Source organism: Lynx canadensis, chromosome D1 (assembly GCF_007474595.2).
Source record: "Lynx canadensis isolate LIC74 chromosome D1, mLynCan4.pri.v2, whole genome shotgun sequence".
Lineage (NCBI taxonomy): Eukaryota > Metazoa > Chordata > Mammalia > Carnivora > Felidae > Lynx > Lynx canadensis.
In genome coordinates this window covers 96522178-96538938 of record NC_044312.2, presented here as the reverse complement: position 1 = coordinate 96538938, position 16761 = coordinate 96522178, and the positions used below count along the sequence as shown (strand labels likewise).

Genomic DNA, 16761 nt, shown 5'->3' with positions numbered 1-16761 from the left:
GCTCGAACCCACGGACCGTGAGATCGTGACCTGAGCTGAAGTCGGACGCTTAACCGACTGAGCCATCCAGGCGCCCCAATGTTTATTTATTTTTGAGAGAGAGAGAAACAGAGTGTGAGCAGGAGAGGGGCAGAGAGAGAGAGAGGGAGACACAGAATCTGAAGCAGGCTCCAGGCTCCAACCTGTCACAACAGAGCCCAACATGGGGCTCAAACTCATGAGCTGTGAGATCATGACCTGAGCCGAAGTCAGCTACCCAACCGACTGAGCCACCCAGGCACCAAGACTTTTTTTTTTTAATTATTTCTCTCTTTTTTTCTCCTCCGATAACCCCCAGAAGAAAATGATGACAATTACCAACCAGGCTCACACCAATTTAGGCAGTGGGATAAAGAAATTTGGCAAAGAAGCAAAGCTTTTCTGTACTAGATGTTCTGTGTCTTTCTGGAAATGACTCAAAAAGTGATGAGTACCTTCACAGAGCCATTTTTTTCCCTTAAATGTGGGTGACTCTTTTCCATAATAATGTTCAAACACTTGCCCTATCTTAGCAAAAGCATCTCTTTTAGTAATCAATAAGAGCAAGGTAGCCAAGATATAACAAAATGAAGTAGCAGACTTGGAAAAAACAAATAGAGGGCAGAATCCTGACTTTACTACTTGGTCTTCACATGACCTTAGGCAAGACTCTCAGCCACATATTCTCAGCTGGGGTGATCCATCCCAATGGTACAAAAACTGGCTCAGGGAGTGGGTAGTTTAAGATCTTATTCTTTGTCTGTTAAGGCACCAGATATACACACAGTACATAAATAAGACATACTTCATGAGAGGGAAGATTAGGAGAAAGTAATGTCTAAAAGGGCTCTTTGGGTGAGAGAAGGTGGTAACAAACAAAAGGTTGAGAAACACTTTCCTTGGCCTCCATTTCCTCACCTGTCAAAATGGGTATTACCCACCCTAAAGAATTATTATGATAGAATCATATCTAAATACATACAGAGAATGAGAGACAGAAAATAGAGAAAACAAGCAAAATTGTAAAATAGTCATTAAAATAGAAAACACAAAGACCTAAATGTATATAGATTAATGCCATCTAATAATCAATTGTATAACAAGACCGTTTTCTTCTCACTACTCATTTTACCAACTGAATACTTAATCCAAAAAGAAAATGTACAATCATAGTAAAAGTCAATTAGTAAATGTAAGAAGAATCTATAAATGCGACAAAGATACAAACCTAAAACACCAATTTTCAGGCCTGCCAAGCTTGTTTTAATTTTATCATAAATATCTTCTGATGCAAAGTCAACAGCAATGGTCATTGTTTCCACCTTGAATTTTTCTCCTAGGGGAAAAAAAACACAAATGGAGAGAGAGAGGGAGAATTACAACATGACAATTAAGATGAAAACAACTGATGATATTATCTTTTCAAACCCTTTTCCCTGTCCAATTCGATATGAAATTTAGACCAGGATAATTTTAAGCAATCATGAGACCATCTAAGAGATGATACAGAGTCAACACAATAATTCTGCAATAAAAATTCCAATGTTGTTACAGAGCTGGCTGACTGCTCCTTAATCAGTTCTTCCTCTATAAATCAGTAATGACTCCTTTTTAGACCTGTAGGTACAAATAATAAAACATGTAGGGCACCTGGGTGGCTCAGTCGGTTGGGCGGCCGACTATAGCTCAGGTCATGATCTTGTGGTCTGTGAGTTCAAGCCCCGCATCGGGGTTTGTGCTGAGAGCTCAGAGCCTGGAGCCTGCTTCCGAATCTGTGTCTCCCCCTCGCTCTGCCCCTTCCCTGCTTGCTCTCTGTCTCTGTCTCTGTCTCTCAAAATTAATAAACAATAAAAAAATAAAAAACAAATAATAAAACATGATTCGTATCATAATGTTATATACTGTTTAAATACCACTGGTTTGGGGCGCCTGGGTGGCTCAGTCGGTTAAGCATCCGACTTCAGCTCAGGTCACGATCTCACGGTCCGTGAGTTCGAGCCCCACGTCGGGCTAGGGGCTGATGATGGCCCAGAGCCTGGAGCCTGCTTCCGATTCTGTGTCTCCCTCTCTCTCTGACCCTCCCCTGTTCATGCTCTGCCTCTCTCTGTCTCAAAAATAAATAAACGTTAAAAAAAAAACAATTTTAAATACCACTGGTTTTGTGATTTTAATTGCAAACAATGCTTCATAATTTCAGGAAGAAGGATTTATATTCCAAAATGTTTTAAAGTGTGATATATAAAAGTCCATCTTATTAGGGCACCTGGTGGCTCAGTCGGTTATTAGGGCACATGGTGGCTCAGTCGGTTAAGCATCTGACTTTGGCCCAGGTCCTGTCTCGTGGTTCATGAGTTTGAGCCCCTCATTGGACTTTCTGATGACAGCTCAGAGCCTGGAGTGTGATTTGGATTCTGTATCTCCTCTCTCTGCCCCTCCTCTGCTTGCTCTCTCTTTCGAAAATAAATAAACATTAAAAAAAAAAAAGTACATCTTCTTAAAATGGAAATAAAATTAATATGATCGTAATGGAATTTAGACGCTTGGTTAATAGTTAATAGCCCACTACATTAAAGAATCCACACAAACGCACAATAATACAGCTGCAAAGTGACATAAGAAAAGACCTCACTCAGTTTTCTACTTTGTACAGGACTACTGAGGTACAAACAGAGCTAATGAAAATAACAGATTGAGAAATGAGACTCTGGAGAAACTGATCTTACTGAGGTAATGCAGAATTTTACTTCTGCCCTCACTCATGAGCCCATTTGAGAAGATGGCATGGACTGTGAGGTCCCCCAGGCACGGGTACCAATTTTACTTTCATACATATTTGCTAAATGGCTTTGAGCCATTTGCTAAATGGCTTTGCAAGTCACATTTCCTCCATGAGCCTCACTCAGCAACCTCTCCCGAAAATGAAGGTGAGGCTACCCAGCTTAAGATTCGAGGCTCATGTGGTATCTAGTGATATACAAGAGGCACTCCATAAATGTTGGTCCCCTCTCTCCTCCACTAACCCTGTTCTCACTTCACTTAGTGAAGTTCAGGTAACCGAGAATGTTTACTCTTTGGAACTTGATGAGAATCCAAAAGAATTTAAAAATCCTGCTTCCAAAAAAATAGATTTTTCTTCATTTGAAGTTGATGCTGGCTCATCACAGGGTATGCAACACTGATCCACACAGGTCACCGTTCTTGATCCACCACTAAAGAGCTGGTTCACGAGAGATCAGTTTCTTAGTCTCAAGGAAGTATTGACCTTAGGTAGGAACCCATGAACGAACTAGAGATGAGAATATCTGACCTACAAAATATCGTATCTGGTGTTAAAGGCACACTTACTATTCCAATATAAATGAGTTATTATATGTGTTCATGTAATGGAGAGCCACATACACAGTTGTCATTTTATAATAGCTGGTTCAACAGGTCTTATTATAAATGGTTCCCAGGATTTATCACCAGAAAGTAAAGAACACTGCCCTTATTAGAGCCACAGATTCACAAGAAAAAAAGAGCCAAATCAAAAGGCTGAAGGATACCTTTTATTAAATGTAAAACTTTATTCAGGAATAAAATAAGATAAACTTATCTATTTATTTTGAGAAAAGCAAAGTATGTTTCCACACCAGTGCTATATACTGACATTTAGGAAAATTCTCTCCAGTAATAAAAGCCACCTCACAACCCCTGAATCAAATTTACTCTTTTAAATCTCACAGGATTTGGGGAATGTCTTATAACATAGAGTCTTATTATAGATGGGCTGCTAAAAATATTCAGAGACCCTTTTGGAAAGAATGTCATTTTATTTAATAAGAACCCTCAAGTAAGCTTTTCTTTGTACTCACGTTAGGATAAGCAAAATGGCTTCTGATGCAAGTTTTTCAAGGTAGATACAATTTTGAACTTGACCCTGAATTACCCTGAATCATGTCCTACTCCAGTTAACACTGCTGTTCTTCTCCTGGGCTCCACTGCCTCCATCATGAGCTTCTTCTGCAAAGTAGGTCTGCTCACATCTCCCCACCCCCCCACCCCACCCCCACCAAACCCCCAGAGCTCCAGCTGGCTTACAAACCTTACAGTGAGCGTCACAGTCAGCCGCGATAGCCTAACACTGCTTTGAACTCACCTCCACCTCCCTATTCTCCTGGGTGTCCCCAGTTCTAGCTGCACAGGCCCCGAGCAAGTCTTTAAACTCCCCAAACACACTCAGGGCTTTTGCACTTACGGTTCCCTCTGCCTAGAATGCTCTTCTGCATCCCTGTGTCTGTTGGATCTTTAGGCAAATGTTACCTCTTCATGGAAACCCTCCTTGACTACCTTTAAAAAAAATGCAACCACTCCTCCACTAGCACCCCCGGTCCCCCTTCCCAGCTTTATTTCATTCCATGGCACTTAACCACCCATCCTCTAATATACTATGTATCTTAATAATACCTGTATTTGCTATCATCTCTCCCCCTCCCCCCAGCCCCACATTAAGCTTTGTAAAGACAAGAACTTGGGTCTATTTTGTTCAGTTGCTCAACAGTATCACAAAGGATCCAGGGTCTTTCCTCCCTCCTCTCTTATTCCCTTAGGCTGGCTCCCCTCCTGGTTTCACGAAAGCCACTGCCCTTCCAAACATCCCATACAGACAGCAACGTGCAGTGGCAGAAATGCGACATCCTGTTACATGTCCCTTCTAGAGAGTGAGGAAAATTTCCCGAGTCCAGCAAACTCCCCTCACATTTCCTTTCCAGGATTATGAGATATGCATGCTCTTGACCGGGCCCATGGACAGGCTTTAAGGATTCCATGCACTGTCCCCACTACCACCGCCAAGTTGTGTTGGAGAGAAAGAGCAGCATGCACATAAGAATAGGACGGGACAGGGGTCCAGGCAATCAGAAGAGAATTATGAGGAGTATTCTAAAAGCTGAGGTGGGAGGTAGCTGGCTTCCTGAAGGAACTGGGGAACTAAATCTAGGCATCTTCCCCCTTCCCATCACCTACCAGCCCTCATCTGACCCCGCCAACAGAAATCACACAGATGAACAAACATCCTCTAATTTGAGGAGGTAATAAAGCACCTGGAACAGACGTGGGTACCATATACACATAATACAACCTTCATTTCCTCCTTCACCACCTCCCTAAACCCAGGCTCTTCATAAGACCACCAGTCCACACCACTCAGCAACAGCCCACTGCTAGGGAAGAATAAGAACTTTATCAAAGCCTCTGGAGAGGTACTTGTGAGTACTCTGATCCTCAGCCACCACAAAGGCACAAGGGATGACAGCTGGGTAATAAGTTAAAATGAATACCCTATAAGTGTAGGATAAAGGTACACAAACAAATGAATTTGGATGTTGCAATGGAAAGACACAGGCACTCAACTGCCCCTTCCAGGAAATTCTGGTTGCCCTTGGCTATTGGAGTATCATCAGCAGAGAGCTTTCAGGTGTCAGCCCCTTTAGGGATTGCCTCGGCTTCACAGAGCTGCCTGGACTGAGATCATGCCTTTCCCATGATGTCCACATATGACTGATTGAGGTGGGAGTATAAAGCCATTGGACCACTTGTACATATCAGCTTCTGACTCCAAAATCATAGTCTGTTTACTGTCCTATTTTCTATTCTTTCATAATGCCCTAGTTATAATTATACTAACTTTAAAACAAGTTTTAATATTTCTAGTGGTACAATGCTCCTTCATTACTATTCTTTTTCAAAAGTTTATTGGTTATCCTTACTTGTTTAGTCAGTTTTCACTGGGGTTACATAAAATGTTTCAATTAAATTTATGAAGGATGACAATGTGGCATTCCCTCCAGGCCCTCCATTTACTCAGTGTCTCACAGTAAAATCTTGTGGTTGTAAATTGTTAAAGAAATTAAAGAACTAAAGAATGCCATTATTAGAATATTACACACCGTTATGCAAAGATACTCAATACTGTTGATAATTCCTACTGTCAAACCACTTGGTATTTCAAACTGGGTAGGCTGGCATCCTGCCACTTACAATTGTGGCCACATACAATCATGCCCTCCTCCCTTTTTTCAGATTGGAATGATTCTGGGATGGTCTTGGCCCACTATTTCTCAGCCTAGTGGCAGAGACCAAAAACTAAGAAGCAAAAAGCTGACAAGTGGTATGAGCTGCTCAAGGCAGTCAACTCACCAGAAATGGAGGCTGAAAATCAGCTCTGGCTTGTGGGAAATGAAGCTAAGAAATAGCTGGGTTGATAACATTATTCCCTTTTTTTTTTTTAATTTTTTTTTCAACGTTTTTTATTTATTTTTGGGACAGAGAGAGACAGAGCATGAACGGGGGAGGGGCAGAGAGAGAGGGAGACACAGAATCGGAAACAGGCTCCAGGCTCCGAGCCATCAGCCCAGAGCCTGACGCGGGGCTCGAACTCACGGACCGCGAGATCGTGACCTGGCTGAAGTCGGACGCATAACCGACTGCGCCACCCAGGCGCCCCCATTATTCCCTTTTTATTTACCAGTCCACCGAAAGTCATCCAACCACAATTGTGGAATCAGAGAAAAAAATATTGCTTGTAACTACAAACCTATATAATAATGAGCGTCCTCACTGTCTGAAACCATTCCGTTACTTCCAAGCATGGGTGCCGTGCTCCTCCAGTCACATGGTTATTCAGAGGACTGTAAATTAGTGTAGGGTCAAGTCCGGAATTGACAGAGAAGGAACTGCACATATAAGTAGTCTCAAGATGCTGCTAAACCCTCTCAATATTAAAACTATCACATTATTAGGTTCACATCTTAAAAGGTCACGAAACATATTCAGAATAGTCTTAGTTTAAAATCCTTCTAAGTCTGGCCATCATTATTTTCATTTTGCTCAACAGATTCACATCTCCTAAATAATCTTTCCCTAAGGATAATTGTATAGGTCTCAGAAAGACTGCTCTTGGGGCGCCTGGGTGGCTCAGTTGGTTAAGCATCCAAATCTTGGTTTCAGATCAGGTCATGATCCCTCGATTCATGACATGGAGCCCTGCGTGGGCTCTGCAGTGATAGTGTGGAACCTGCTTAGGAGTCTCTCTCTCCCCCTCTTTCTGCTCCTCCCCTGCTCATGGTCTATTTCTCTCTCTTTCTCAAAATAAATAAATAAACATTTAAAAAAAAAAAAAAAAAGAGGGGCGCCTGGGTGGCGCAGTCGGTTAAGCGTCCGACTTCAGCCAGGTCACGATCTCGCGGTCCGTGAGTTCGAGCCCCGCATAGGGCTCTGGGCTGATGGCTCAGAGCCTGGAGCCTGTCTCCGATTCTGTGTCCCCCTCTCTCTCTGCCCCTCGCCCGTTCATGCTCTGTCTCTCTCTGTCCCAAAAATAAATAAACGTTGAAAAAAAAAATTTTTTTTTTTAAAAATAAAAAAAAAAAAAAAGGAAAGACTTGTCTCATTTTTCCCCTGGGTATCGGGATAGTGGGTCTGAGAATGCTAGCAAAGAGGTCTAATCTACATAAACTCATGTATTATTTATAATTTTTTCTATTAATAAAACCAAAAATAATATATTGGTTCTCTTTTGTCCCTACATCTGCTCCAAATAAACAATCTGCTATTCTCCTAAGTTTCAGGTACTTTCCATTATGAAACTCTTGTTGCATTCACCCTTCCCCATCTTTTCCATATTATAAATTTCATCATTTAAGATTCCAGTTGTGGGGCATCTGGGTGGCTCAGTCAGTTGAGCGTGGGACACTTGACCTCAGCTCAGGTCATGAGCTCGCAGTTGTGGGATCCAGCCCTGCAGCATCAGGCTCCACACTAAGCAAGCAGTCTGTTTCAGATTCTCTCTCTCCCTTGCTCTCTGCCCCCCTCCCCTCGCACACGCATGCACACTCATTCGCATGCTCTCTCTCTCTCTCTCTCTCTCTCTCACAAAATAAATAAACATAAAAAAAAAAAAAGACTCAAGTTGTGCCACCAGCCCTGTGTACTGTCTTTTCATGATTCCCATTTCTTCCAAGGTAAAGCCATTTACTCTCTCAGCTGTGTTCCTAAAGACCTTCTAAACTTAGTAAACTTAGCATAATGTATTGTGCAAACAGTCTATTTCCTAACAAACATGGATCATTCTCTGTCACCTTTGTATATACAGCACCTAGCACAATGCCTGGAGCATAACAGAGGTGACTCAAATGTTTGCTGAGTGAGTAAATACATCCAGGCTGATACAGCTGGTTTATTAAAATCACGGGGTGTCTGGGTGGCTCAGTTGGTTAAGTGGCCAACTTCGGCTCAGGTCATGATCTCGCAGTTTGTGAGTTCGAGTCCCACGTTGGGCCCTGTGCTGACAGCTCAAAGCCTGGAGCCTGCTTCGGATTCTGTGTCTCCCTCTCTCTTTGCCCTTCCCCAGCTCACACTGTCTCTGTCTCTCTTGAAAATAAATGTTAAAAAAAAATTTTTTTTTAAATAAAATCATCTTTTCAGTACTTCTTAAACTCTTCCCTATAGAAATAAAACTGTAGGGTGGTAAGAGATGTCCATTATGAGACATAATAACATACAGTACTTACTATTAGGCATTATAAAGCATTAAGATAAATTGAGAAACAAGTCCATTCCTCTGTCCTGCATGGGTCGGATTATAATTCTCATAGAGACAGAAACATTTTAGAGTTGTATGAAACCATCCAGTCCCATCTAAAAAAAAAAAAAAAAAAGTACTTCCGGGAGCTTAACTCAGGGCACAGAGATGAAGGTTGAAGATATTTTAGTCATGGACCACTCTCCCTATCCCGTCCTCAAAAAGATAATTAGGGGAGAGGAGCGACTCTTGGGGAAATAGTACTATATTCAATGACTACCAATTTTAGCTCCTTAAATCTAAATTCATTAAATGCAGTTTATAACCATAAAAATACACTCCATGTTTTGAAGAACCTCTCCATTTTCACATAAAATGTTTTAGAGTAGTTAGAAATGTAAAAAGTACCAGAAGTCTTTTGTACTTTCTGAATTTGAAGGGGAAAACAAAGAACAAAATGTCCCCTAAATTGTACTTCCCTCCTTTTGCTATTTTCCTTTCTTCCCCCAGGCCTTATCATCTCCCTCTTCCCTTACCCCTCAGGGTGAGATATCTCCCCACAGAGAAAGCCTCCCTTAGGTAGCTATGGAGAAAAGGTGATAGATAGTGCCTTAGAAGGGAATAATTCATCTGACTCCATTTTTAAAGACCCACTTAATTATAATTATCAGAGATGTTACACAAATAATGGTACAATTCTTTTTTTCATTGTCCTTGAAAACATTCTCAAGATCATTTTAATCTCATAAGAAGAGACCCACTTTGAGTCAAATAAAAAAAATTCATCATAGCATCATCAGGATTCCATCCCAAACCAAGTATTTCTTTATTTTAAGCCAAGGTTATTATATTTTATTCATTATAGGCTATTTAACTAGAACAACCATCTGTAATAAATAAAAACCGTATATCATGCAAATTTATTTTATTGATAGCACATGAATAGATCCCATTCTTTTGAAAGCTCTGAGTTCTACACTTGGTTCAAATATTGTAGACCCTTGGACAAGGCACCTTTGAAGACATTTTCAAATAAGGATGTTTATTTTCCACACTCAAGGAAAAGAAAAAGGCCTGCCAATGGAAACATCTGAATTTTATGTTTTGAGGTGAGAAAAATGCAAAAGATATTCCTAACATTACTAAAGATTCCCAGATGATGTAGCCAATACCATGTAAGCAGAGTGTTATGGGCTGCAGGTTTGTGCCCCCAAATTCATATGTTGAAGGCCTACCTCCCAGTGCGATGGCATCTGGAGGTAGGACCTTTGGCAGGTAACTAACTAGGTTTAGGTGAGGTCTTGAGGGTGAGGTTCTCATGATGGGAGTAGAGTCCTCATAAGAAGAGGAAGACAGAGGGGTGCCTGGGTGGCTCAGTCAGTTAAGCGTCTGACTTCAGCTCAGGTCATGATCTTGCAGTCCATTTGTTCAAGCCCCACATTGGGTCTGTGCTGAAGCTTGGAGCCTGGAGCCTGCTTCGGATTCTGTGTCTTCCTCTCTCTAAAGCTTGTGCTTTGTCTCTCTCAAAAATAACACAATTTTAAAAAAAGAAGAGGAAGACAGAGAGCTCTCTCCCCACATGCATGCACCAAGGAAAGGCCATGTGGGGACACAGTGAGAGGGCAGCCATCTAATAAGCCAAGAAGCAGGCCCTCACCAGGAACCGAAACTGCCAGGACCTTGATCTTGGACTTCCCAATTGTGAGAAATAAATGCACGTTGTTTGAGATACCCAGACTATTAGGGGTGCCTGGGTGGCTGAGTCAGTTAAACGTCCAATTTCGGCTCGGGTCATGATCTCACGGTTCATGGGTTTGAGCCCGGTGTCAGGCTCTGTGCTGACAGCTCAGAGCCTGGAGCCTGCTTCGGATTTTGTGTCTCCTTCTCTTTCTGCCCCTCCCCCACCTATGCTCTTGTCTTTCTCCCTCAAGAATAAACATTAAAAAAAAATACACACATACACACACACACAGACTATGATATTTTGTTATGGCGGCCTGAGCTGACCAAAACAGAATTTGTTCAACAAAGCATGGGATGCAGTTAGAAGCTCCGGACCTGAGAACCACCTCAGCCACTTGTTGGCTGAGGGCCCTTCACTCAAGCCTTTTAACCTGCAGGAATTCCCTTTCCTACAAGAAATAACACTCACCCTGCAGAGTTCTTGCGAGTACATGAGAATGTGTTTTACAAACCTGTAAAGTCTACAAATGTTATCTTTTTTTATATCTGCCAACACTGACAAAGACAACCACATCACATACAGTTGTTTTCCCTAAATGGCATAGGCTGCCATAGGCATATTCTGTATCATTCATTTTTTCTCCTTTGCATCAGCTCCATAGCTGTTTTCAAACTGCACACGCACATCCCACCCTACTTTAAAAAGTGACTGAGTTATTAGCATATTATTCATGGAATCACTGGTCATGATACGCTATTTTTAGCAATGCCTTTGGTGCCCAAGTATTTCCTTGACCCAATCTGCCTGTAATTAACCTTTGAATTACGTTTTATCTGTTCCAAAATGCAGATTTTTACTCGTGTTTTGTCTTTGAAATCAAGATGCCATACGAGTTATGGCATGCCAGTTTAATCGGTGGTTTTTCTATCTTAATGCTTAGAAGCTGCACCATGGTTTCATGACCACTACCACATCAGATGTGATGAAAGAACCCTAGGACCCTGCTGACAATCCAGCCTTTCTGTAATGTCACAAAATGAACCAAGGATGGCTTCCAAAAGCAAGATCCTCTGGTATGCCTGTGCTTGTAACAATCCTCCACCACCACCACCAGTCAAGAAGGCAGGAGATTCCCCACTCTAAACTAAGACCCAAAAACCTTAGCACTCTGCTCATTCACGTGGTCAGGGGCCATAAGCATTTGCCATCAGACAACTCCTCTCACTCCCTACGTTGTCAGATAGGAGAGCAGCGTCCATGTCTGGGATTTTCTTTGCCACCATATCCTCAGAACCCAACAACACCTGATTCACAATAGGTGCTGAACAGATACGTTTTGACTAAGTAAATTCATGAAGTACACCCTGAATAGTCTCCCCATGTCAGACTTTACTCCGAGTATAACAGATCCTCTCGAACAGGCTGTATTTGGCGCAAGAGATATGTGTGAACCCAACTGATGTTCTAATAAATAGGAACAAAGAGCAATAGAAGAAAGCAACTCACTCTTGCAGAGTGGGGCTTTAAACAGGACATTTGTGTTGAGTCCTTGTGTAGGAACTGGCCATGCAAAGAAGTGGGAGAAAGAAGCAGGCAGGGGTAGAAAGTGGAGGAAAGGAAAAGCATGTTTTCAGAACCCCTGTGGCTGGAGTATGTCATGCACAGGGAGAAGAGGAAAGAAAATACCCTGTAGAAGGAAGCTGGTAGAGGATTTATGTGCCAAGATAACAAACAGGACTAATGACATAATTTGTGGGGCCCCCTGTTCAAAAATTATTAAGAATTTCAAGATGGCAAGAGCAGAGCATTAAACCAAGTGTGGGCCCCTCTAAGGGGCAGGTAGGGGAGGTGCTATGAAAATGTAGAGGCCACACACCTATGAAGGCAGCCGTATAATAAGGCTATTAAACTGGAAAGTGACAAGATCACACTTGTAGCTCAGGAAGGAAATGCTAGTGGCAGAGGACAGGACACACAGCCTGCTATAAGAAAGTGGCAGGCGGCAAGGAGAGAACACAGCAGCTGGTGCTTTAGTCCCATGAGAAAGGAGGCCCCCAAGGAGAGAGGCAGGCCGGCTAGGAGAGACTTCTGAGTTAGAGTCTGATTAGACACGCAGCTCTAGGGAGAGAGGACACAATGGTTTTATTCATTTGCTTTAGAAATCTGGTTAATAAACTATCCCACCTCAGAGCTAAAAGAGTCTTCATAGATTTCCGTCAGAGGCACTGTCCTTGTAATTATGTCTCACCATTTTTTAAAATCATAAAAAAAAATGTTTATTTTTTAGTTAATCAAGTTTTTTCTTGAGGTAGCTTACTTCTCTTTGTTGGCTTGAAAAATGAAATTATTACCAATGAGATTTGGGCCAGAGTTGACCAATTTTCCATGCAGGATAGCTGTGAACTAAAAACCAAGTCGGCAAAGCAAGAGAGATATATGTGTAACCCACCACACATTCCTCCTTTCATCTTTCAAAAAGAAAGATCACGAAAATGAATTAGAAGTCAAATATCACACAGTACCTTTCTTCTAAAAATTCTGATTGAGCTACTGGGTTTTTTTTGGGTTTTTTTTGTTTTTTTTTTTAAGTAACTACTTTTTATTTTAACCTGTCACTCTGTTCTCATGAGATTCCATTCTGGTTTTTTGAAATCGTGCCACAGGAAAAAAGTATTCTTTTCAAGATCTGGGTCTCTCATTTTGGTATTTAGAAAAAGGAAGCTTAACAGTTGCTTTTGTTTCTTAACAACAACAAAAAAAGAACTTTTGAAAAAATTACCATAAAATTTAAAATATCATCTATTGAAATGAATATTTACTTTATGGCAATTAACACTTTGAAGATAAATATAGTTCAACGACATTTTGCCAAGAGTAGAACCATCTTTTCTGTTCAACACACACACAAAAAAACCCCTCTTCATTTAAATTGTTAAAAGAACATAGTTTTCACATATTAAACCAAAAGGAAAGCAAAAAATGCCTGATTTAGAGTCTCCTTTTAATACTAAGGATAAACACTTGGCACAGATCAGCCTGAGTCTAAGATGCCCTAAAGAACCCAAAGGTACCATGTAAAAAAATGCATAGGGTTGCAGTTCATATTCTACCAACTACACACGAGGAATAACTATTAGAGTTATCAATGACTGAACATCAGCTACCTGCCAAGAACTCCAAGTGGCATTACATCATTTAATCTGCATAAGAACGTACCATTATACTGCCGAAACTTGCAAATGATTATTCCCATAAATTTCAGTTTTCAACATCCAAAAGGCAATTTTTAATTTTGAAGTAATTTCAAGCAGAGGAAAGTAGCAAACAGTGTACAAGTAAGTTTCTTCCCTGAACCATGTCAGATTCAGCTGCTAACAAGATGTAATCCATCACCCATAAATACTTCCATATAGTGGTTCTCAAAGCGTGGTCCATGATTTTATGGGTCCCTGAGAGTCAAAAATACTCAGACGTTAATTATCTGCAAGCTTCAGTGATGGCACAAAAGCAATGGTGGGTGAAAGTGCTAAAACCTTAACGTGAATTAAAGCAGTGACACCTCATGATATCCTTTACATACCTGTAGTAAGAAAGAAAAAGTCAGTTTTGTTTAAGAATGTCCCTTGAGGGGCGCCTGGGTGGCACAGTCCCTTAAGCGACCAACATCGGCTCAGGTCATGATCTGCTTTGGATTCTATGTCTCCCTCTCTCTGTCCCTCCCCGACACACATGCGTGCATGAACTCTCTCTTTCTCTCTCTCTCTCAAAATAAACATTAAAAAAAAAAAAAAGAATATACCTTAGCAGTAAAACCACTAATTTTATTAAATCTCTACCCTTGAGTACACATCTTTTTAATGTGTTGTGTGACAAAAAGTATGCATAACACATTTTCTCTGTGTACAGGTGTCTTGGGGAGAAGCATTTGTGCAACTGAGTCGTGCAAACTGAATCAGGCCGTTTTCATACTATACCATTTTACATGAAAGAATGGACATAAAAACTATGCTTATTCAGATTTGGCAGACATTTTAAAAAATGAAGTGAGTTTGTCACTTTAAGAAAAACAACCAACAGGGGCATTATGGGTGGTTCGGTCAGTTAAGCGTCTCTTGAGTTCGGCTCAGGTCATGATTTCAAGCTTCTTGAGATCCAGCGCAAAGCCTGCTTGGGATTCTCTCTCTCTGCCCCTCCCCTGGCTCGTGCGTGATCTCTCTCTCAACATAAGTAAAAAAGAAAAGAAAAGAAAATCAACAGTATTTGTCGCCCATGATAAAATTTGAGCTTTTAAATGAAAATCAGAATTTTGGAAAACTTGTAGCTACCTTCATGTGCTTGAGAGAGACGATTTTAAGCGTAAGATTGGGATGGGACTGAGATTAATAGGTGTGATTTTTATTTGTGCTGGGTCAACATTTATGACATGTGTAAAACTCAGGAACCAGTTTTGTCTGATTTTGGTCACTACACACAGTTACTAAATCATAATAGATAAAAGATCTACTCAAAGTGCGGGGTAGACAAATGGATTTCAAAGTAACTGAGTCTGAAGATACATTGATATGTTTTCAGACTCCACATTGCAGCTAACTTTTAAGAAACCTCCACTTAAGGAGTTCTGATGTAGTATCAAAGAAGAATATCCAATATCTTTTTTGGATATCCAAAAAAGGATATCCAATTACCTCAAGAGGCTATTGAAATCACTTCCTATTTTCCAACTACATTACCATGTAAAGCCAGATTTTCTTCTACTTTAACCAAACTAACATCACAGCAGACTAAATGCAGGAGATATGCAAATGTAACTAACTCCTTTCTACTGTGCCACATATTAAAGAGATTTGCAAACATGTAAAACAACTCCACTCTGGTCACTGAATTTTGTTTTGTTTCAGAACATATAGTTATTTTTCCTGCTTAAAAATGTTATATGAATATGTAATGGGTTTACTGTTATTCTTACATGAATTAAATAATTTTTTAATTAGTCAGTTTGAATTTGTAGCATAACCAACATTGATAACTCTGTCCCACATAAACAAAAGCTCTTTGGGGCCCTCAATATATTAAGAGTGTAAAGGCGTCCTGAAACTAAGAAGTTTACGAACATTGCTTTAATATGTATTTCCTACAAAGATAGTCTCCTAAATAAGATAGCCATCAAAATCAGGAAATTAACATTGATGCATTACTGCCTTCTAGTCCTCAGAACCCGATCAAATTTTACCAACTGCTCCAACAATGTCCTTTACAGAAAAAGGATCCAAATCAGAATCAGTCGTCACATTTAGCTGCCATATCTGTTTAGCCTCTTCTAATCTGGAACAGTTTTTCAGTCTTCTCTTGACCTTTATTCATTCTCTTGACTGTGACACTTTGAAGATTACAGGCCAATTACTTTGTAGAGTATCCCTCAACTTAAGTGTGTGTTTCCGCACGATTAGATTTAGACTATGCATCCTTGGCAGGACTATCACAGAAGTGAAGTTGTGTTTCCCACTGCATCCTATCAGGTGGTACACAGTTCTAATTGTCCCACTACTGATGAAGATAACTTTGATCTCTTATTAAGGTGGTGCCTGCCAGGCTCCTCCCCTGTAGAGTTACTATTTTTCCCTTTGTAATGAACAAGTATTTTGCTATTCTATAGGGAGATACCTTGAGAATATATAAAATCCCATTTATTCCTTTTTGTAAATTTAAATATAAGTTAACATACAGTGTTACATTAGTTTTAGGTTACAATATAATGATCCAACAATTCTGTACATTTCTCATTGTTCATCGAGATAGATATACTTTTTTTTTTTTAAGTTTGTTTACTTATTTTGAGACAGAGACAGAACAAGCACAAGTAGGGGAGGGGCAGAGAGAGAGAGGGAGAGAGAGAAAATCCCAAGCCCCCTGGGGGGGCTCAATCTCATGAACCATGAGATCATGACCTGAGTGGAAATCAAGAGTCAAATGCTTAACCGAATGAGCCACTCAGGTGCCCCAAGATAAGTCTACTCTTAAGAGATACTCCAGACTCAGCTTCTATTCTCTCTGCCCCAGCCCTGAACTACTCATTTCTCCAAGGAGCCCTGGATCCTTTATTAAAAACCTATCTGGAAACCAAGATCTGGGTGCTGTGTTTGGTACAGTTGGGGTGGTGCTGCTCTCAGGAAAGACCATATATAAAGCCTAGGCAACCAACTTTGGCAGTGTAACAGGCACTGACTCTGAGTTGTCAGCACAGAGCCCAATGCAGGGCTCGAACCCATGAGCCTTGAGACCATGACCTGAGCCCAAGTCAGATGCTCAACTGACTAAGCCACCCAGGCACCCCTGAGAGATACTTTTATACCATAGCCAAAGATGAGGCAGGGAGGCCTTGGGGTTCCTCTCCAGAGTTCAGAACATTATAAATCATCTTAGATACTAAACACACAAATGTCTTTGACACATACCGTGTAATAAAGGCTGATAAAATACTATAAGTTAAGGTTCAGTTTCAGAA

General features: G+C 40.8%; 1 protein-coding gene across 1 annotated transcript in view; it reads right to left on the bottom strand.

The window, feature by feature from the left end:
• Positions 1-16761, bottom strand: part of HSD17B12 (hydroxysteroid 17-beta dehydrogenase 12) — a 167219-nt gene that overhangs the window by 59122 nt on the left and 91336 nt on the right. Inside the window, exon 4 of the mRNA XM_030331660.1 lies at positions 1247-1354. Coding sequence (XP_030187520.1) covers positions 1247-1354 — 108 coding nt within the window. The remainder of the gene's footprint in view (positions 1-1246; positions 1355-16761) is intronic.